The sequence below is a fragment of the Pseudochaenichthys georgianus genome, chromosome 6 (genome assembly GCF_902827115.2).
Source record: "Pseudochaenichthys georgianus chromosome 6, fPseGeo1.2, whole genome shotgun sequence".
In the NCBI taxonomy this organism is placed as follows: Eukaryota; Metazoa; Chordata; class Actinopteri; order Perciformes; family Channichthyidae; genus Pseudochaenichthys; species Pseudochaenichthys georgianus.
This window is the reverse complement of record NC_047508.1, coordinates 39,859,611-39,883,517: the sequence shown is the minus strand read 5'-3', so window position 1 is coordinate 39,883,517 and position 23,907 is coordinate 39,859,611. Positions and strand designations below refer to the sequence as shown.

Sequence of the window (23,907 nt, the reverse complement as noted above, 5' to 3'; positions counted from 1 at the left end):
GCCATTTCCACGGATCATAACTCCATTGTTGAGGTCGACTAGAATACATTTACATTGTTCAATGTTCCAAACTCACATTGGTTTCTCAAACAGCATCTCTGTATAGTATGGGTGTTCACTCTCTGTCCTACACGGCTTGTTGGAGCTCCTGCCCCCCCCCCCCTCCTTCCCTCCCTGTGAGCCCAGTGGCCGTCTGCGAGACACCGCGAAACCCAGCCCGAAACACACACACACACACACCCGCAGCCTGGCTGAGTGCCGCAGTGTCTCGCCGACCCCACACAAGTGAGCCAGCTCACAGTGTCCCGCTCCTCGCAGCAGCGAGCCTCGCAACGTGCTGTGTGTGTGTGTGTGTGTGTGTGTGTGTGTGTGTGTGTGTGTGTGTGTGTGTGTGTGTGTGTGTGTGTGTGTAAGTCCGCGAATTGGTCCAAACGTAAAGGCTCCGCGGACGTTACATCACCATACCCGAAATACGTCACTATACCTATACTATACTATATATAGGACGACCTAGAGAGAGATACCCAGGAAGTAAACAATGGAAAAAGAGAAATGTCCAGCGAGGCGTTCTGGGGCAGCAGACAGGTCTTCTCTGTGTTAGAGTTGTACTCGCTTCAGGGTGTACTTTGAGGGTTTGTGACTCTGCAGACCGTTTACATGCAGAAAAACCTTCATAACACAAGGGGCCGGGTAATAACCGGAAAAGCATGGGACCTTTAAATCAGTGTGATGTACACGATGTTGGTAGGCCTAAATGCCTAAATGATCTTTACTTCTTTGTTTTACACTGTTTTGTGATTTTCGACATAATCTTAAACTCACTGCGAGTTCATTTGAGTGTCACAAAGGGAAAGTTCAACATGCTGCCACTATTTCAATACAGAATCTCTGTCATAAATTCTAAGTATGCAGGGTTGTGTTTACAATGTTGGAAAAACAGAAATGATTGGGATGGGATTGTAGCCTTTGCAGACTATTTAAATAAAGAAAAAGCCTATAAAACACATGAAGGGAAAATAAACTCCAAGTAGCATAAAAGTGCCTCTTTAAAAAATAAAGTGGCATAATAAAAATGGTCGTTATAGCAGTTGCATTGTATCTCAGGTTAAACAGTACAATGGCATGTCAATAAGCAACAGGTTAGCTTCATCTTTAGTTGTTGTTTTGTACTTTTGACAGAACTGCTAGTTTCCTCCTCCTCTAGTCTTTAAGCTGAGCTCGTCTAAACAAATCCCCACTGCGACACAAACGTGAGATTCACACCTCCTCATCTCTAAGTGTATTTATTGTAAAGCCAATGTAAGATTATGAGAAAAGCAATAACATGAATCCACCGTTGATGTTGAGCAACACATTCCATCTACAACTGCTGCCATGGCAACAGTCAAACCAAAGCACTGCCATGCAGCCCCCCGGTGCAGCGCCATGTGTTCAGTCATCACATCGCTGGCATTGCTGCTCTTAAATCACCAGATCCCGTATCAATGAGTAGAGCAAAGGGCTGGGAACATTGTTGTAGCTACAGTTAAGGACACTAAGGTCCAAAAGGTTAAACCTCGCATTATCATTAAGAGAGACAAAAAACATTTTGTGGAGCAGGGTTTTGTTCATGATCTGTTTGGGTTTGATTGGGGGGAAATCGATCTGTGTGCTGATGTGGAATCCGCATGGTCTTATTTTTATCTTGGTTTTATGGAGATCATTGATAGACATGCACCCCTGCGTACATTTACTGTAGAGTAAAGGGACGAGACAATCCTTGGTTTTCTGCTGAGCTGTCTAGTCTCCTTCATGAGAGAAACACGGCCTGGGCAAAGGCTAGGAAATCAGGCTCAGAGGTAGAATGGCTGCGTTTTAGGCAGCTAAGGAATAGCTTCACTTCAAATGTCAAAAGTGCAAAGTCGAAGTACTATTTGTCAGTTACCACAGAAAACCTAAATAATCCTAGGAAATTTTGGAAAGTAATAAAATCGATATCAACCGGTGAGATCCGTAATTACCTCCGTGCCTCACCACAGCATCTGGCTCTATATCGGACAGGGCTACTATGCTAAATTGCTTTAATAAGCATTTTGTGTCCTGTGGTTCTCTATTTGATTCTGTCACTAACTCTGCTTCTGTGAACACCCCAATCCGTGACTCTGAACAACGTGGTCTGGAAAACCCTTTCAGTTTGACTCCTTTTACTGTCAATGTTATCTAAGCTAGATCCTAAGAAACCGGCTGGCCCGGACAACGTAGAACCTTTCTTTTTAAAGATAGCTGCAGACTTTATTGCTCCACCTCTTACTTCTCTTTTTAACCTCTCCCTCAGCACAAATACAATTCCAACAATATGGAAGTCTGCTTATGTCTTGCCTTTACTGAAAGGAGGGGAGGAAACTATTTTAAATAACTATAGGCCAATCTCTAAATTGTCAGTTCTGGCGAAGGTGCTCGAACGACTAGTGAGTGAACAAGTAAAGGAGTTTTTATGTACAAATGACATCCTGTCTAAACATCAGTCAGGATTCAGAAAGAAACACAGCACCATCACTGCCACGATGAAAGTGGTAAATGACATTACTAGTATTTTAGATAATAAGCAGAGTTGTGCAGCTCTGTTTATTGACCTTTCCAAAGCGTTTGACACCGTTGATCATCGCATCTTAAAGCAGAGGCTACTCAGTATTGGCATATCCAGCCTTGCAGTGGGGTGGTTTGTGAACTACCTCTCTGAAAGGTCCCAATGTGTTCATTTTGATGGACTGTCTTCTGAGTGGTTAAACATTGCTAATGGTGTTCCTCAAGGTTCTGTTTTAGGACCACTTTTATTCTCCATATATATTAACAGCGTAGGTGAAAATGTGGATGAAGCTACTTTACATTTTTATGCGGATGATACTGTGATGTACTGTGCAGGTCCCTCCATTCAGGAGGCTGGTGTTAAATTACAGGCTGTTTTTAACACTATTCAGACTCAGCTCTCTGAATTAAAGCTTCTTTTAAATGTGGATAAAACCAAGGTAATGCTCTTTTCAAAAGCTAAAAAGACACCAGAGCCTGTTTTAGATATTGTAACTACGCAAGGAACAAAACTTGAAGTTGTTGCCTGTTACAAATACCTTGGTATCTGGCTTGATGATTGTCTCTCTTTTAAACTTCAGGTCACTAATCTGCTTAAAAAGCTGAGGGTTAGACTAGGTTTCTTTTTCAGAAACAAGTCCTGCTTCTCGCTTGAGGCCAGGAAAAGGCTCTGTGACCTTTTGACCTGTGCTGGACTATGGGGATCTGGTCTATATGAATGCACCTGACAATTGCCTGGAAAAGTTAGATGCTGCGTATCACAGTGCTCTGAGATGTGTTACTAACTGTAAAGCACTCACTCATCACTGTACCCTGTATGCCAGGGCAGGTCTGCCTTCACTAACTGTACGGAGGCTCAGTCACTGGTACATGTTCATCTATAAAGCCATGTTGGGTAAACTACCTTTTTATATCTGCTCTCTGATCTCTCGACGAATTGAAAGTACGTATTGCCTGAGATCTCATGCTGTGGTTTTATTAAATGTGCCAAGTGCTCGGACTGTCTTAGGGAAGAAAGCTTTTAGTTGTGCAGCTCCACTGACTTGGAACAGTCTGCAAACGTGTTTAAAACTGAGCACTTTGGTTCCCCTGCATCATTTTAAAACTCGGCTGGGTGACATGCCGCTTGATACTCATGGTACCTGTCACTGTAAATAGAGTTTGTAAACTGTACCCTGTACCTTATGTTGCATGTCATCCTTATTGTTGTTCTGTTGTTTTTATGTTGCGTGTGTAACTAATGTCCTGCAGGTCACCCTTGGAAAAGAGATATTTTGATCTCAAGGGGCTTCACCTGGTTAAATAAAGGCTACAAACAAACAAACAAACAAACAACACACAATATAAAAACAGGTGGAAAACAGGAAAAGTGAAGGATTACGGAAAAACATGATGACCAAAGACAAAAGGTAGGGGAGGTGACAGCCAGGAATTTGGTTTACTTTAAATGGGAAACCAAGCATGCCTGTTCTTTTCTAGCAAAGCCAAGCTTCTTTATGACCTGATGGTAAAAAAAGGTATTCCCTAGATTCCCCTAGATTGAGCATGTTGGAGGAAATCAAATAGTTTTGATCAAATATCAAAACAGACTTTTTTTTGATAACCCGTGCCTTCTCAAGATATTTTCACAATGACATTTTTCGGGTAAGGCAAACAAAAGAACGGCTTGAATTGTCGCTTAAATTCAGAAAATGATATTCATTTGTTGTCATGCTGTTTTTAATTCAATGATATCCAAAATCTAAGATGGTATCTTGTGTTATATCACAATCAGAGGTTGCGCTAGACTTTTTCGCTGCCCGTAATTTTTGACGGATAGGATCGTAACATTTCCGTCACAAACCAGAATTACCCGTCGGCCTTTACACAACTGACGAGGGGGGGGGAGAGCATGCTCGTGAACTGTCAACGGGGGGTTGCCATGCATGCCCACTGCACCTCGCGGGAGCGCGCACAGCGTAAAGCCAAAACTCACAGACATTTCAATGATTTGTAGTACGGCAAAGTTAGGTTTGGAAACGGTATCATTTCCCTTTTGGAGGGCATGTGTTATGCATAACTTTGGCGCTGTTCCGAGTTTGTTCTAATCTGTCAAAATTACGGACTGCTTTCAGATTGCTCCGTCATTGTTAAAAAAAAAATCCGTCATAGATGGACAATATTCGGTTAACGCGACCACTGATCACAATATCAGAAATATCAAAATATCAATATAGTAACCTGCCCAACGTAAAGACGTTAATGTGCAACAAAGATCATAGGAACAATAAGAAGTTTAGGTAATGTTACTATATTATAATGAATGACTAAGCCTGGTGTGACAACAGGAATGGGACATTTCTTCACCCTATCCAGGAAAAGTCAACCTTTAAATCTCACTAGTTTCCATGCTAATATTTTCCAGGTTTTCCAGGACCCTGACGCCGATGACAGGGAGAAGGAAGATCTTGAGATGCAGACGGAGACTGAGACCCAGACAGCAGCAGGAAGTTATTCCATCTGCTGCCAAAATAAGAGCTGATAAGATACTCCTGCAGCTGTAAACTCCTGACACTTCAGACCCTTTAATCTCCGATAACCCCCGGTGAGCAGGCCTCCGACGCTGGACGACACACACACACACACACACACACACACACACACACACACACACACACACACACACACACACACAGCACCCTGTTGCTAATATTGCTCTCAGATTGAGTTTCTACTCGGCTCTCATGGCCTGTGAACTGATGCCTTCATCAAATTGCTAGCTAAGAATCCAAATTGGTAAGGTTACCAACGCTGTCCAATAAATGTAGTGGAGTAAAAAGTAAAGTATTTGCTTGAATAATATTAGCTAAACTTTAAGGATCCCAAATTGGTAAACTGCTTGAATAGGAACATTGGGATTTTTTTTATTGGGAAACTATTTTACTTTAGAAAATTGTTTGATTGGGAAAAATGTGTAATTGGGTAATTGTTTAAAATTGGGAAACTGTTCAATGGCTTCCCAACTGTAGCAAAGCATAAGTATAAAGTAGCATAACTTGAAAAGAGTCAGGCAAGGAAACATAAAAATATATACTTAAGTAAAATACTTGAGTAAATACACTTCACTGTCTGGAGGTGACACATATGTGTGTGTGTGTGTGTGTGTGTGTGTGTGTGTGTGTGTGTGTGTGTGTGTGTGTGTGTGTGTGTGTGTGTGTGTGTGTGTGTGTGTGTGTGTGTGTGTGTGTGTGTGTGTGTGTGTGTGTGTGTGTGTGTGTGTGGTTAAAGCACATCAGCCACAGTGGCAGCATGTGTACCAGGATGGCAGTCATCTACAGGTGAGCTAGTAGGTATGACTGGGTTTGTAAGTGTCTGAATGTGAAGCTGAAAAAGAGCAGCTCTGTTGAGCCTCTGCATCCTTGGATGAATATAAAAGTTTACAAAAGAGCTTCGGCCTCAGTGAAATCCTCAGAGCTCCTTGCCGGCTCACCGGAGCTTTAAATAGCAGCTTTAATGGGATGTTTTGGATGGCGCCTGGGGCAACCGCTCAAATGGTGTCTCCTGTTTCCTTCGCAGTGGTGCGATGGTAATTGTATAATTGGAGTTCACAGCTAAAAGAAGGCGCATGTTCACCAGCCGACTACATACATTAATGATAATTACATAGTCTTTAAGTGTTGAAAGATACACTGTAATTAGATGAGGAACATCATGAATATTTACATTGAAGCATGTACCGTGTAGTATTAACGATATAATTCAAACGATATGAATGTGGTGACCCAAGCAAGGAGGATCAGAACAGAAGAAGGTGAAGCATTAGCTACAGCCTGATAGCAATAACAGATGAAAGGTTTAAATGGTTATTGGCAGTGATGAGCTGCGATTAAAAAGTTCCAGCCTCAAGCAATATATGTTGCTCTAACTGAACTTATTAATGGCCCCCAATAAACCAAACCCTGACCTGATGGAAATCCATGATAAAGATCTGTTTGTTAAAGAATATTTTTCAGTTATTCCTTTATCTAAGCAGCCAAACAAGATGTAGCACTCCAGATCAGACTCACATGGGTGTGTCCCAGTCAAAAGCCCAGCGGATGCCAGTGGCTGGGGGTGTTGCCAAATTGCTAAACCAGATTTAGTTTTAGACATTACGGGAAACACACTTATTCGCTTTGCTTTCTGAGAATAAAGATAATGAGAAAGGGAGTTAGTTAGTTTAGCAAAAACTGTAAACAAAAAAAGGGTTAGGGCAAAAAAAAAATGGTGCCGCCCTATTGACAAAATTGGAAGAAAATCCTTACATTCAATATACGAGAATGGTACAGACATGATGTCAGAGTGACTTTGAGCCAGGGATGCGGGAAGTCAGTCAGAGTTGGGGGTGCGGTGTGCGGGTGCGGTGGGGGGGGGGGGGGGGGGGGTGGTGTTAGTGGAGCCTCGCAGTGGCAAAACTGTGGCGCGGAGCCACTGGACTTTGATTGACAGCTGCCAGGAAGCCCGGAGTTGCCAGGTTTGATGAGTGACAGCAGAAAGATTAGTTGGACGAGATTGATTGGTGAAGTTGTCCATAAAAAACTATTATATTCGTAAAGTGTATAGCTAATATATATATATATCAATTCATTTGATATAAAACAATATATTTTTGAGTGGGCTGTATCTGTCTAAATCTGCTAGCTACTGTCATGTTTCCTACAATAGGTACCCTCACCACCCTCTGTAAAGCCTTACGATTGAGGGTGCTGCAGCTGCCGTACCAGGCCGTGATGCAGCCAGTCAGGATCCTCTCTATGGTGCACCTGGGGACATGCAAATATGTTTGTTGTCTACTACAAAGACAACCAATGATCTTAAAACTGTGAACTTGTTGGCGTTGCAGTTACAACTCTCCACCAACAGATGGGGGTGCTGCAGCCCCCTCAGTCAATATTCACATGTGGTGAATATTCAGGAGTTAGGAGTTCAAGTATCTCGGGGTCTTGTTCTCGAGTGAGGGAACAATGGAGCGTGAGATGGGCCGGAGAATCGGAGCAGCGGGAGCGGTACTGCAGTCGCTTTACCGCACCGTTGTGACGAAAAGGGAGCTGAGCCAGAAGGCAAAGCTCTCCGTCTACCGGGCCATTTCCGTTCCTACCCTCACCTATGGTCATGAAGGATGGGTCATGACCGAAAGAACCAGATCGCGGATACAAGCGGCCGAGATGGGTTTCCTCCGCCGGGTGGCTGGCGTCTCCCTTAGGGATAAGGTGAGAAGTTCGGTCATCAGGGAGGGACTCGGAGTTGAGCCGCTCCTCCTTCGCGTCGAAAGGAGCCAGTTGAGGTGGTTTGGGCACCTAGTTAGGATGCCACCTGGGCGCCTCCCTAGTGAGGTGTTCCAGGCACGTCCAGCTGGGAAGAGACCAAGGGGTAGACCTAGGACCAGGGGGAGGGGTTATATCTCTTCGCTGGCCTGGGAGCACCTTGGGACCCCCCAGTCAGAGCTGGTTGATGTCGCCAGGGAAAAGAACGTTTGGGGCTCTCTGCTGGAACTGCTACCCCGCGACCCGACCACAGATAAGCGGGAGAAGATGGATGGATGGTTTTAACCAGTCTTCCAAAGCCTTAAAGGTAGGGTAGGTAATTTTGGAGAAACCAGCTCGAGTGCGCTAGAATTTGAAAATACACAGCCGGAACAAATCTGCCACTTCCTCACAGAGCCCCTCCTCCAACACACACGAACGCGCACATGACCAATGAGGGCACGAGATCAGTTTGTGCCCCGATGGAAGGCTGACAGGCAGGTAGGCCGTCCAGTTACTTTAGCCGGGCCGGCTCAGATGATTGGTCGTGCTTTTTACAGTATTACGGCTTCCACAGAGGACATTTTTTTATGGATTTTTTGTCAAAGCACTTCAGATATTCATTGCTATCGGGATGTTAAGAGCATTCCATGGAATATAACAACAAGTGTATCTCGAGCCGGTTTCTCAAACGTACCTACCCCACCTTTAATGTCTTACCCTCAGTTGTGCGTTGCATAATCACAGCTAATAAAGTCCTGAAGTGTGCCGCTGCAATATTACACTGAGGCACAAAGTTATGCAACTATTCTGCACATGCACTATAAAACACTTATTCCTTCCATCATGTGAAGAGTTCAGCATCTATTCATAACCACACATCTACACACACACCTAATGCTGAAGTGCCAGGTGTGTGTGTGTGTGTGTGTGTGTGTGTGTGTGTGTGTGTGTGTGTGTGTGTGTGTGTGTGTGTGTGTGTGTGTGTGTGTGTGTGTGTGTGTGTGTGTGTGTGTGTGTGTGTGTGTGTGTGTGTGTGTGTGAGGCATTATCATAGCCGCTTGGACAGTTTCTCGCCTACGCAGCTGCTAATAAGACGTGTCCATCAGTCACAGCGAGGAAACATGTAACCTGGTACATCTGTGTTGAAAAAGGAGAGCTGGCCGTAAATGAGAGACAGAGAAAGCACTCTTGCTTTACAGGAGAAGAGTGAAGTGGAGAGAAATGCAGAAATAGATAAAAACAAATATGACAGGAAGGTATAAAAGCGTGTATCTGTGTTCAGCGACAAGCACTTCCTACACACTTGTGATTTAAATAAGGCTCACTGAGAGAGACTTGAAATGTTAAAAATAATATTAAACATATGCTTGGATTGCTGCTCTGGTAGCCAGACACATTGAGGGGTCTGCTACAAAATGAGTGCTATAATATGAATAACATTTATGCGAATGTTTTGCCTAAAAGACATTTTTTAAATCAAGATATTTAAAAAAGCATCTACAGTTTTCTACTTTTATGTTTGTCTCGAGCACACGTTGCATTCATAATTCATAAGATCTCTGAAGTGACAGGTTCACATGTTTTTTCTGTCAAATTCAAATATATATACGAAAGAGAAGGACGGCAAAACAAGGATTAAAATAAAAAGATAAGAGTGAAACGGGGGTGCAGGTAAAAACAGAAGATGAAATGAGAGGAAAGGAAAAGCAGGAAAGAGACGGAGAGATCTGTGAGGGAAGAAGGAGAAGGCGAAATGACAGGAAACGCGGGACACATTGAAATAGATAGAACAGGAAATGGAAAGGAATGAGACGGCGACAGAAACAGAACAAATTAACAGGAGGTGAGAATGGTTTGCAAGGAATGGAGAAAAATATTATTACATTTGAATGTGTTTCATCATTTGATTAGAGGGAAAAAAAGGCTTTACTAATTACCCCTCCATGAATTAGTAAGATGAAGCATGAAAAAAAAAACATGCCAGGTTGAGATAAGAAAACCAGTATCAAACATTTCTAAAGAGCCAAAATCTAAACTAAACTCGAATATAAGTGGACAGAGTATATACTGATGGCTTTAAGTGTGCCCTCTATCACAGAGTATGCTTATGTATTATATTATATTAGTAAGGGCCGATGATCTGTTATTAGTTTCCTTTCTGTATTTGTTATAATAATCGTGAATGAGTTGTTTTAACGATGGACTGAGTGTTTTATAGGGAATGCTAAATGTCCATGCTTTGAAAGCCCTTCAAGCGCTTTTGCTTATAAAACCCCTTCACTTCACAAAGAGGCAGAAGCTGCTATACGAGGTACACACACACGCACGCACACACACACACACACACACACACACACACACACACACACACACCATCAGGGATTAAGTATTTTGCTCAATGACACTTCAACATGTTGACTGCATGGGCATTCCCAGCACAACCATCCACCAACTGAGCCACAGCCTCTATATATGATTGACCAAAAATAAAGCTTTAGAAACTCGTGAAACAAACGTTCCAGAGACTCTTCCTCCCTCGCCACATTCAAACGAATCACTCAAAACCCACCTGTTCAACACTGCATTCAACCACTGACCCCCCCCCCCCCCTCAGGGGTAGACATTAATGGTACAATTCCACTGGCCCGAATTGTATTATCACTGGCCCCACTATTGTAACCACTGACCCGAGAGCATTCGTCCAAAAAAAATCGACTAATAATGAAGAAAATTATCACATTTGTTTCAATAGTAATGTATACACATTCTACATTACTACTTCAGGGTATACGCAGGAATCCTGAAGTCAAAGTTAACACCTTTTAAGCTCTTTTTTAAGACCCTTCCCATACATTTTAAGACCTCATCGCCACTTGGAGTTCTAACCGGTTACCTTGGCGACACACTTTACCTCACATTGACTATATACAGTATTGATTGTCCTTCCTCCGTATCTTCCAACCATTTGGACGCAGACTTGCATTTCCCCGTAACGATGTTGCTTAGCAACCGGCGTAAACGGAACTCCGCGCTATCAAGCAGTGAGCGTGCGACGTCCTGTTCAGATGACGTCAAATCCAACGGGATGCCATCAATAAACTACACAGAATCACACGACACACCTACGCCATGACTACATTCAGGCTGACTGTAGAATACAACCTCTCTGGACCATTTAGATACTTATTGAAAACAAGCTACAAAATATAATGCCTTGGAAAATGGCGTTTATTACTTTTTAATAGCCTTAATTTTCGCTAAATTGATTTATCAACTTTTAATCATTGTTAAAAAATGTCTGCCATTATCATTATTATGGGTATTATTATTTGTATAATGCGCTTTCTGACTTCCTGTCATCAGGAGTTAGAAACGTAATGGCATGTAATAGATTAGATTAGAACCTTCATTATCCTAAACTGCCGGGACGTTTCCCGATAGCGAATATACCTTTATATTGTCTACTCTCCACTTACTCGTCAGCAGACTGTAGGTCGGCATTGATGTACAGAGCCGCCAGAAGACCTTGCTTATATTGGCATCATATAGAAGCCAACTCCATCGATCAAGCTGGCTGAAACTTTCTCTCCCTCTTCTTCTTCTCCTACTCCCTGTCACTCTCCTTTAACTCCTGCGGTGACTTTCTTTTATTTGAAGATTGTTTTTTGCCCGGCGCTTGGCCGGTATTAAAAAACATTTTAGCGAATGTTTAGGTGGCGAGAAAGTCTGTAGTGAAAAGTTTGCTTTTCACCCAACGACGACAACCGCCTCACGAAACGCTATGTTGTCGCGTTAATAAACCAAACCATTTAACAAAATTGCTTGTCAAAATACCGATACCACAGGACCATTTTTTTTTTTTTAAAGCAATATTTTTAGTGTCCCGAGCGGGCAAGTGGAAAGTACGTCATGCTGCCCGAAGGGTCTAAATAGTGCTTACGGGCCAGCGGGCCATTTATAATGTCGAGCTCTGTCCCTCTTTTCTGTTTTTGTTTATCTCTTATTGTATGTGTTTTGTTTTATTCTCTGTCAAAGGGTCTTTGAGTTTTTAGAAAAGCGTGTCATGTATTATTAAATGTGAATCAGTGTTATCTGTATATTCTAAAATAAGCATACTCTTATTTGGGATGGGAAGATTCTCTCCACTGAAGGACAAGTTTGAATTTAAGTCGAGTTAGAAATGAACCTCAGGGCAGGGTCTTTAAAGATCTGCCAGCTGAAGCTCTGGAGGAGAACATCAAGCGTTCAACTCCAGGACGTGGACTCACTGATCTCACGTCCTTCAGCTTCCCAGAGTCACACTTATGGAGCGGGGGTTCTGATCCAGACGTGAGGTGAAGTGAAAGTTGAAGGAGAGACTCACTTGGAAGCCTGAGCTTCTTGAGTTAAGAGCTATTTTAAAAGTAAGTTCGCCAGCTGTGTGCACACATACCAGAAAACAACTGTTAGGGTTATGTATTACGAGTCTCATTGACATTAATATGTTTAATGCCTAAGAGAAAATTATATATTCAAGTTCAAATGCTTAAGTGGCATAAGCACAGAAACAGAGAAGCTAACCAAATATCCTTCAGTATTAAAAACACTTTCCTGTATCAATTAGTTTCCTCATACTAGGGGCAAGGATTAATGTCCGATTAGCAATGTTTAAGCACTTATTAAATGCTAAAAGTTTGTTCTTGGAGTTTCAAAGTTAATTTTAAAGGATTTCAATATGTTGAGGCGATCAAAAGGAACCTGTAACCCTGAGAACGCCTGATTTGTGGTGGAGCCGATGAGTGAATTAACTAATGTTTTAATATGTACAAATTGCGAAATATGTTTTTCTGTATTTAATCTGCATCACAACTTTAAACCAGGCAGTGTTGCTGTTGGCTAACCAGGTCCAATGGTGGAATACGTTAATTTAAGTGTTTTTATCCTGTTTCATGCTCTGATTTTATACAATTTAGTTAAATGTGTGTGTTTGTCCATGTTGGATCCAAACTGTGTGCTTTTGTTTGAGTTCTTTTGTTAAATGTGTGAAAAAGTGTCTCTTGTGCATGTTGTTATATGTCACATTGAAACTGAACAAATGGTATAAGACAGTCAAATAAAAAATGAGAGAGAAATTGAAAGACGACATATATTCAATTTATCAACATACATTTAGGGGCTGGATTTTAAACCAAAGCGTCTTGCGTGCCGACTCGCAGTTTTTGTTGATTTGGGCATATTTCCTGGACAGGCTACTTTGTGCAGACACAGTTAATAATAATTGTAATATTCCAGTTATAAACGACATGAATCAAAGATGTGTTGCTGTATTTTAGTGGATAAAAAAAAATGCATTCATCATCATAATTATTCTATATATATAATTGACACAGTGCCTGTAAACCTGGCATTTCTCCTGCTACTTGAAAGAGGGGGGTCTGCAAAATTAGTTTATTTCCACTTCCTGCCCGGCGCTATGCAACGCCTCGCCTCGCGTCGAAAATAGACTTGCATCCTATTTTTAGCGGAGCCCAGCGCCGAGACGATTCTGGGACGCGTCTGGAGGAATAGCACCCATTGACTAGAGTGGCCGCGATCGCCGTAACGCGCCGCAGACGGACCCGGTGGAATCTAGGGGTTAGACTGATCCAAAAAGCCTCTTGCCAAATAACAACATTTGCAACACCATCTAAAGCCTTGCAGTTACAAAGTATCTTCAAGGCTCTAAATGTTAGAGCTCTGAACGTTGGGGTGAAGGAAAACTGTTTTCTTGTTGTTGTCATTTTTGGATCATAGACACATTCCCCCTGCGTTTTGACCCTTCCATTTCTACAGCCATGCAAGTCAAATGTCGAACAAATCACCATGACTGCTGCAAAGGTATGAATTCAAGTGTGATGTTTGAGAGTCCATGCTGGCCCCAGATGTATTCTGCAAGCTGACATTCAGATCCACCTCCCGAGGGCTTCGGCAGGTACATTTGACTTGCTAAAAGAGCTAGAATAAACACAGCTGTGTCCAGAAAGTGGACCGCAGAACGGAAAACATTGAAACACTTTCAACCATTTCCCTGCAATACAGTATAATTACCGTTATCTTCCACCTAAACTGATGCACAGTGCCAGGAGCAAAATGTGGTTTTTCATACAGGATTGACAAAGGCACACACACTCTCTCTCAAATTCTAAATCCCTGTGCAAACCTTCCCGAATAGTGTTTTTTCTCTTGTTCATGTTGGATTGTTGTGGAGCTTTTGCTATGAAAGATTAATCAGTGCTGCATCACACACCGTTTTATTGTAACTGAGACCTTAGAGATTGCCTCCATTGTGGTGAAAGTCTGGCGTGGGTTTAGTCTCTGGCAGGAAAACCTTTCATGCACAAAGCCTTTAGAGTGCAATGACCTCTACACAGGCAGTGTGTCTGTTCCAGAGAGATCTGCACTCACCAGTGATAAACCTTCATTTAAATATAATAATAATTTGGACTCGCAGTGAAAAACCTTCTGGTTAAAAAACAAATTGTCGTTATTATCTACCAAGTGCACAGACATCGAAGGCTGCGGTCGCTGACGAGTGCAAACATGTCCCTGTTCCGGGGACAAAGTTGGCCATAACACACAGGGACACAAAAACACACTCCAGTAAACTCTTATTCACCTTCTTGTCAGGGACGGATGAGAAGATAACACAGCTCAAGGCCTCGGGACTAAACCAGCTGATAAAATACAAAATACATGTTTGTGAGTATGGCAAATGTGAGTTACTATTCCTCTGCTGGGAGTAATGACTTCCCGGAGTTTTCAAATCATCATGAGGTCTTTTATCCTGCTAACTGTAGTCTTTATGCTAAGCTAAGCTAACCAGCTGTTTATTTAACTGACAAACAAGTCATCATACTTTAAGAAAGAACGGGATGCAACAAGAAGTACATTCAGCAGCATTATCCAACTCCAACGGTCCAAACAGCAAGCAGATCAAGCTTTTACCGAGCGCTGCTATAACACCAGACAGTAAAAACACTCTTGGGTTTGCGGTCGTATAGTCCCTTTAGCTTAGGAACCTTCCTAACGGAGTGGAATGACCCGGAAGTACGTCAGTGGCAGCCATGATAAGTGCCGTTCGAATTCTCTAGAGCAGTGGTTCTCAAATGGGGGTACGCGGACCCCTAGGGGTACGTTGGAGTACTGCAGGGGGTACGTGAGATTTATTTTATGTTAATGAAAACAAAAAAACATAAGTAATGCATTTAAACAAACTACTAATAGTAGATTAACTACTTTATTCAAAGGTTTATAGAAACTCTGGATAATAAAATGGGAACAATAAACGGGGTGCTCTCTTTTCCTCTCCCTCTCCTGACAGCCCGTCAGTCTCGTGCAGCTCGCTGAACCTGTAATAAGTGACCCGACAGTAAAGAATACATATATGTATAACTAGTTTAGCTAGTTCCAGAGTAGATAAACTAGCTAAGTGTGTTAGGTCTAACTCTTAGTGTATTTTGGTGCGCTCACCGGTCCGTCACAGCGGACGGAGCTGTGATCATGCAGAGCTGCGTGTTCTCCGTCAGCAGCAGCTGATCTGATCTCTGATCTCTCTCTCGCGTCCGGTTAGACTAAATCTATCAGATCAAGCTAGTTCTAGTTAATTATTTGACTGCCTGCTTTTCAAAAGGACCTAAACAATAAGAGTTGCTTGGCAACGGCGTGTGGCTGCAAAGTATAGCGCAGCATTAAGCATTTGTTTATATGAGGGGTCAAAATCCCATGTTCATAAAATGCTCATATATTTTTTTCTCTTCATTCCATTGCCTCCCTGTCAGAATGACAAAGACCCTCAGTGAAGCACAAGCCCATGTTTCACTACATTAAGTACAACTTATTAAAAAGATCAGTTCAATGCAGCTAATGTCGTCTTAGTGTTATTGCATGATGTTAAAATTGGTTTGCCATGAATTTAGTGATGGATTGTAAACATTTGAAATGTAGCATTTAAGTGTTTCTCAGTTACTGTTGTTGTTTTAATAAATCAGACACCGATGGTGCAGCGCTGTGCTGTACCTCTTTATATAGGCATTTTGTTCTTAACAAATTGTTTTTGCGCTGATCAGGGGGTACTTGGCTGAATTATTCTTTCAAAGGCGGTACATTATTGAAAAAAGTTTGAGAACCCCTGCTCTAGATGAAAGGAAAGGAGGTTTCAAACTTCCTTTATAACCTCCTTTACTGTAGCTTAGGAACCACTGGACCTCCCTTGATGAAAGGAGAGGAGAAAATGCTGCCCCACAATGCATTGCAGCCGCAGCATTTGCCGTCACTCAACAGTCGGCCGTTCACGGAAACAACCGATTATGACCGAGAAATTATATCATGAAAGTCACGGTGCTTATTAAGCATTTTAAAACGTATGTGGTAAGTTGCCAGAGTGCTTTGTTTTGAAAGTTCATCAGTATTATAATCAAAAAGAGAAATATGAACGTTAGTTTTCACTGAAATTATCAAATAAAGTCAACATTTCAGTCTTTACTGAGCTGTGTGGGGTTTGTTCAACTTTTAAAAGATGCTTGAATGGTGATATACACAGAGATAGATGGTAAGGACTAAGGTTTACAATAAATACATCTGTATTGATTTTAAGATCTTTAGTTCATACAATCATACGTATTGGGATCATTTGTATTAATGTGGACCGGAGGGAGAGGGAGACGAGCATAAGTTTCACTTTCATTTTTTATTTAAATTCCAACTTTGGTCATGAAGAATATGTTTCTCTGTTGTCCACGTTCATAAAGCAAAGCAGCAGCATCAGAGCACGGTGCAGAGTCTCTAGATGAGTTTACAGTTAGTCCCTCGTTCTTATTGAACATCCATGTTGTAGTCCGCTGTATAGAAAACTGTAGTTTCCATAGTTTCCCCACAGCAGCAGACGCACATTCATGACGTCCGCTGGCGCATCAGAAACACGTCGGATAGTGAAAGTGCATTCGGATTCTCTAAAGTACCGCAGTCTCTTCTCCTAAGTCCTTTTGACTTCTCCTGTCCACTATCCCTTAACCCCGTGACGTTTCACTCAGAGGTCAAGGAATAGACGATAGGGTTAGAACTTAGGAGCTGATTTTTGGACTATTCCGCAGCCTGGGTTTATCGATTCAAAAAGAAGAGAAATAAAAGGCCCACGTCCTGACTGAAAACTAGACGCTTTTCTCTTTGAAGCTGCTGGATACCCACTGAATAAAGTATACTGGCTTAACTTGAGAAGAAATATGTAAATGATTGCTTTAAGGCATCGGTAAGAAGTCACCGTGAAAAAGAAGACAAACTCATGAAACAGTCAACTCCAAGGGCAGAAGAGCATTTTCCTTCAATCCTTTTAGATTTGCCTCGTTTTCAGCAACATCACTTTTTAGGAAGCGATCAAATAACCCAGTCACAGCATAGCCTTCAACTCAGAGATGGAGACACAGAATTTAATGGGCCATTTTTATCATTGAGAATATCAAAGCACCTGGAGGAAGTCAAAGTATCACAAAGCATTGGACATCACATATACATGTTCTCTTCTTCAACAGGTCATTTGAGGGAATGGGCGGCAGATAAGTGGGAACACAAAGTAATAACTCACTGTTCCTGCAGGATGAAATCCATGTTCTCCGCAGAGATCTGCCCGCTCACGGGATGGCGAAACGCCGTGGTCCTCTGGTTATGACTGAAGCGACAGAAGAGAGAGAGAGAGAGAGAGGAGACACAATTAGCTCCAGTGAGATCTCTGAGGGTATCACTGAGGATGTTCACCCCCACTGTGAGCACCAGTATAGCCGACACGAGCCGATCATTCCCCGGAGGCGTAGTGGGATTACAGGCTCTCCACCCTCATGGGCATTTCGTCCATGACTTTCCCAGCCCAGTGTAGAATGTGAGGGCTGGCTGTGGGACGCCCCCCCCCTCCACAACCCCACCCAAAACGTCCTGGACAGCAATCAAAAGTCGGGCTCAGCACAAAAAGCTGGACAGTGCCGGCAGGGCCTCCATCGGTGATAGACTCGGCCAGTCGCTCTAAGCCTCGAGCACAGCGTCAAAGCATTCGACAGGGAAAACAACACGTGGAGGAATGAGGGGTCACAATTAGTGCGTGTGTGCGTGTGTGTGTGTGTGTGTGTGTGTGTGTGTGTGTGTGTGTGTGTGTGTGTGTGTGTGTGTGTGTGTGTGTGTGTGTGTGTGTGTGTGTGTGTGTGTGTGTGTGTGTGTGTGTGTGTGTGTGTGTGTGTGTGTGTGTGTGTGTGTCTCCATTTCAACAGGAGCATGAATGCCTCACAGCAAAGAGTAGACAATGCCTGCGGTGGTGTATTGATGTTTACACTGAACGTTTGCAGTGAATGACCTGAAGAGGAAAAAGCCAGGATTCGGTCTTTAATCTCACTTTTGTTGGGGTCTCAAAGAAACGTGTGACACTAATCCTCTTTGGTACATATAAACTATAAAGGGAGATCTCATGCAACAAAATATGTTCGCAAATATTTGAAAATAACAATAAATGACCATAAGAAGGAAACATGTAAGCTGGCTCGTAGTCTTCCGACAGCATGACACTTTTAAATTGAATGTATTGAGCTAAATCAATTTATTCCAGCCCATAAATTGGTTTAACATCGTCGTAAATGGCATATTGTTGAGTTTTGGACTGTGTTTGTTATAAAACCAGCAATCTGAAGAGGTCACATCTAAGAAACCACTATTTAACTGGAGTTATAACTTCTCATTTAATTTAACATGCCTGCCACTTTTTTTACATTAAATGTAAAAACACTTTATATTGTGTTTACTGTAATATAGCCCTTCAATAGAGTTTTATTTGTCACACAGTTTACTGTACATATCACGGTCAACTATCTTTAAGTTCGATACATCTTCTATTTTGAGATGTTTATATTGTATAGTTGTTTATTTTCTACTCTTTTTTTATTTCTAATTGTGTGCAATACTTGTTTTAAATGCTGCTGCAACAAAAAAATGCCCAATGTAGGATAAATAAAGTAGATCTTATCTTATTCTACAGATAAGAAACGTTTGAAACAAGAGACATGTGAAGTTAGTTAAGTTCTAAAATATAGGATCATGGTATTAAGTTCTGTGGTTTAGAGTTTGGCCTTTTGTCCTTATTATGGCTGCATAAAGTCAACATTCTCAACCACTGCAGGTGTGTGACGAATCACCTCAGAGGACCGGTCTCACAGGAACGTGTGAGGGGAAATGCAGAAAAGGGTGTCCAGGAGCACGGAAAAACTCTGCTCCATTTCCTCAGGAGAAGTACAGTGCTGGAGGAGATGTGCTCGTCACGCTGCAGAGTGTGTGTTACAGGACAAAAACACCCCGTGCGGTAGATACCATCCCTCAGGGGATCCGCTCACTGTCTCAACATCACAAGCCGCCCTGCAGCCGGTCGGAGGCGCTTTAAGAATTAATGATTGTCTGAATAGGATGGAATTATAATCGATCAGTTGGAGCAGGAAAGGGAAACAGACAGTCCCGACGGGGCTCTGAGTTACGACTGAAACACTCTGCTTCAGAGCGACCACACAACAGACATGCTAAACAGCAGTTTGTCAGCGCTGTTTAGCATGTACTCAGCCAGCTGATGAATGCACGTGATGTCCTGTGTCGCACATGTGGAGAAAGTCCCTTCAACATGTTGGAGTGTCAACCAACGAAGCAGGGACTCAAAATACACTACTTCCTCATTGACAAACTTTTAGTTTCTTCCTTTCTCAAATACTTGGCTTTCAAAATCTAAATAATAAGAAAAAGGAAAACAAATCTATGTATCTATCGATCTAATCTGGATATGGAAATATATTTTTGTTTATATGATTATATTTGTAAAAGTTCTGTGTTTTAACTTGTTGATGGATTACATTAAAAAACGTAAAGTACATTGGCAGACAAATGCGTTAAGCAGGGATTTAAACAAATGTATAAAGAAATTAAGCATTAAAACACCATTATTAGATCATTGGTTTATTATGGTAATGTCAATCCATTCCAATTAACTCATTGGTATTCAGGGCGGCTCTCTTAAAAACCTTTTCTCCCAATAAAGATTTAAAAAGGGCCCTATTATGCTTTTGGGGTTTCCCTTTCCTGAAGTGTGTTGTATAGGTTTGTGTGCATGTAAATCAGGGGTGTCAAACTCAAGGCCCGGGGGCTAAATCCGGCCCGCGACTTCATTTTATGCGGCCCCGCAAGAGCTTGCAAAGAATATAATATGTTTATTATACGGCTACATGCCACTTTACAGAAGCATGTTGCCCATAAACTACATGTCCCACAATGCATCTCGTTTTGTGACATGCGCACTGAAGAGACTTGCAATTATTTGCCCTGGACTTCTGCTTTCAGACGTAGATAATTACTAAGTTATTATCCTATCCGATAATAATCCAATCCAGAGACAATCATGTAATATAATACATTATTTTATATATATATATTATATAATTATATAGTTACAACCGGCCCTTTGAGTGCAACCTTTATGCGAATGTGGCCCGCGATGAGATTGAGTTTGACACCCCTAATGTAAATGGTCTGCAAAGGCTAAAATCCTGAATGGCTGGAAAGCATTTTATTGGTTGGAGCACTCCAACACATTGTACGTGATAGAGTAAGGGGCGGGACATCTCTAATCGGTTGACCAATCACAACAGAGCCGGCCAGCTAACCAATCGGAGCAGACTTTGGAAGACTGGTTAAAACCACATGTGAATATTGACTGAATATAATTATGCTGTTTGGGGTTTTCCCTTGCCTGTGTGTCGTATAGGTTTGTGTGCATGTTAATGGTCTGCAAAGGATAACATCCCAAAGTTCCTCTCCCACACTTGAAAAGCCTTCATTGGACTCCTTTGTCACAACAGAGCCAGCCAGCAAACCAATCAGAGCAGCCTGGGCTTTGGTTTCAGACAGAGGGTGAAAAGAGGTGCTGCAGCACAGGCAGTATGTTTCTGAACATTAAAGCATGGAGACATGTAGAGACACTACATACTGATATGAACCTAAAAGCATAATAGGGCCCCTTTAAAGAAAATACTAATAATATCAAACACACAGTTAAGGAATGTTAAATATGTCAAGATGACAGCCGTATCCCATTTCTCATTCACACAAATGTGTAAGAACTAATGGACGCATGCAGTATTCACAAAGAGCGTATGAAATGAAATGCAATATGGTAAACCTATTAACTCTGATCCCTCTGCCAGAATGGGAAAAAGGGTATTTACGACCACTGATGATGACACCTTTGAATCCTCTCAGTGGGCCTGGCAGTACGTATGTGGATATTGATCGCCTACATTCGCACAAAGGCTTGTTTATTTCCCAGCCGGTGTGTGAAGCTCTTCTCCGGGGGCAACTGATAGATCCAGGTCTGATAGCTCACAGAATGTGAAAGTGAAAAGCGTGTCCCCTAAAAAGGTTGTTTATCAGCGGCTGTGGATCTATTTTCTGCAGCGAGGTCTAAAATAGTACATGATATAACAGACGTGATTGTGTCATTGCAGTGGAGCTGAACAATGACCTGAGCTGTAAAGGGAAACATGATGAAGGTAGCACTAAAAGCTTCATAAAGCACCCTTTTAACAATGCCCTTTAACGCATGTAATAAAAGACACAATGTACCTCACATCTCCGAGTCCATTGTGGCTTTTTCTTATAATAACAGCGAGTGTAGTGCTGCTTTAGGAGAGTGGGATGACATCGAAGAATCAGTGGTGAACATAACATGATATTTTTTGTGACAGTTGCTCAGGTTGCAAGAGGGAAAGCTACCTCCTCCTGTTGATCAGTACGTACAAGTCAGTCAAACGGGAAGAAGGGTATCGAAGAGTAAAATAAAGGATCAGAAAGCAATCCAGATACAAGACATGTCTGAAAAATGATGCTCCTTGTTAAAAAGGTCAAGTTCAATGCTCTTCCCTGCACATCGGGGACTAACTGGAATCAGATGGAGAGGACAAGAGAAGGGATAGCCCAACAAGTAGAAGGTGCACAAATCAATAGTCTTTGGTCAAATGACTAAATCAAATGTGAAGCGGTGGCTTGAACCAAAACATTTAAAACAATTTAAAAGCGCTCTAATAAAAAATGTAATGCATTATTATTATTATTATTGGGGCGGTGGTGGCGAAGTCAATAGGGACTTGGCTTGGCAACTGGAAGGTCACCAGTTCAAGTCCCGGCTAGACCAAGTGCTACCGAGGTGTCCCTGAGCAAGGCACCGTTCCCCACACTGCTCCCCGGGCGCCGTTCAAAATGGCAGCACACTGCTCCTAACACTAGGATGGGTCGAATGCAGAGAAACAATTTCCCCACGAGGATTAATAAAAGTCCATCTTAATTATTATTATTATTAGCATTATCCCCCTTTTATTGCACAATTTCATCATTGTACCTTTAATCTAAATGCATTTGTTATATGTTTACTATTTTAGTTTTTAAGTCTTTTACTTGAATCTGGATGCCGTCAATTTCCTGTGAAATGTCTATGTGAAGCTTACTAAAAGCTGTATGTATGAAAGGTGCTATAGGAATAAAGATTATTATTTGTAATGTCATGTTTACAGTAATGTCTGTTTCCTTGAATCTTGTCCTAATTTGAGTCCATGCTGATGATGCAAGCTGTGATGCAAGAACAAGTTAGGACCGGATCTCACGATAAAGTGTTCTGGTATTGAATCAAAATTATACAATTATTAGCCGACCAATGAAGCTCAGCGTAAGTTCAACCAGGAAGTCCGTCTTTACTCTTCATTTACTAATCTCACGCAACTACTCTCTCTCCTCTCAATAAGTGATCGGGGGCGTCGCTCCCCAGCTTAACCAATCACTTCGCTCTATTCCCAAGAGCAGTGACAAAGGTAACTTCGTCACTGTGGACTGCCGGCTTCGGGCCTTGTAATATTGCACATGTGGTTTAGTTTGAAAGTGTTCCCCCTCCCGTTTTGTCTGTGGCTGGTGATTGTGTTCACCTGGTGCCCCGTGTCGTCTCCTCCCCCCCCACTTGTGTCGTCTCCTCCCCCCTACCTGTGTCGTCTCCTCCCCCCCCACCTGTGTCGTCTCCTCCCCCCCACCTGTGTCGTCTCCTCCCCCCCCCACCTGTGTCGTCTCCTCCCCCCCACCTGTGTCGTCTCCTCCCCCCCCACCTGTGTCGTCTCCTCCCCCCCAACCTGTGTCGTCTCCTCCCCCCCCACCTGTGTCGTCTCCTCCCCCCCCACCTGTGTCGTCTCCTCCCCCCCCACCTGTGTCGTCTCCTCCCCCCCCACCTGTGTCTTGTTGGCCTGATTAGTGTGTGTGTATTTAGGCTCTGTTCTCCCTGTCAGTGGACAGGTAGGGTGTGTGAGATCCTTGTGGCCGGTGACTGTGCTCACGGGAACAGCAAGATTGAGGCTGTGTCCTGTGCTCGAATTTAAAATGCCCACCCCGGGTTATATGTTTGGACGTTCTGCCTCCGCCTCCTTGCTTGGTCGGGCCGCTCGATTGTCGGCGCCACAAGAGCCTATCATAGCGCTCTGACAAACCTTTTAAGTCTGCCCTCCCCCCTCTGACAGCTCTCACTTCAGGTGACTCTACGCAACCCTCCTCCCCCCTTTTCACCTCCTGTCCCTCTGAATCCAGGGTCAAGCTAAGCTCCTCCCCTTCAGACCGACCCAACTATCCATTCACCACCACCAGTGTGTAGACCCCCGGGGGTTTCATCGGATCGGTTCTCCCCTCCCGAATGATACCTCCTGCACAACGGGGCCTAATCGCCAAATTACATTCATTTGTGTATCTCTGCGATAAATATGTATTCTTACATCAAAACCGTCTCTCCTGATTGAACTGCGGTTTCTATTAACTTAAAACAATGCATGTTGTGTCTTTCTAGTTTTATGGTGCGCAGGAATGAATAATAATGAAACCGTAAGCAAACCGTAATTGCATCTCGATCGAGCGAGTAGGCTAGTTGTTATTGTTACTGGAGTCGGCCATTACCAAGATGGATTCAAAGGACACCGAACACAAGGCAGCCATTAGCAGCTAGTTCTTAGGCGAGTGGTTTGACAATCCT

General features: G+C 42.7%; 1 protein-coding gene across 4 annotated transcripts in view; it reads right to left on the bottom strand.

Moving 5' to 3' along the window:
* The window catches only part of plekha7a (pleckstrin homology domain containing, family A member 7a), a 177,604-nt gene that overhangs the window by 69,642 nt on the left and 84,055 nt on the right, over nt 1-23,907 (bottom strand). For all 4 annotated transcript variants that reach the window (XM_034084272.2, XM_034084274.2, XM_034084275.2 and 1 more), the window contains one exon: nt 17,425-17,508. In XM_034084272.2, coding sequence (XP_033940163.1) covers nt 17,425-17,508 — 84 coding nt within the window. The remainder of the gene's footprint in view (nt 1-17,424; nt 17,509-23,907) is intronic.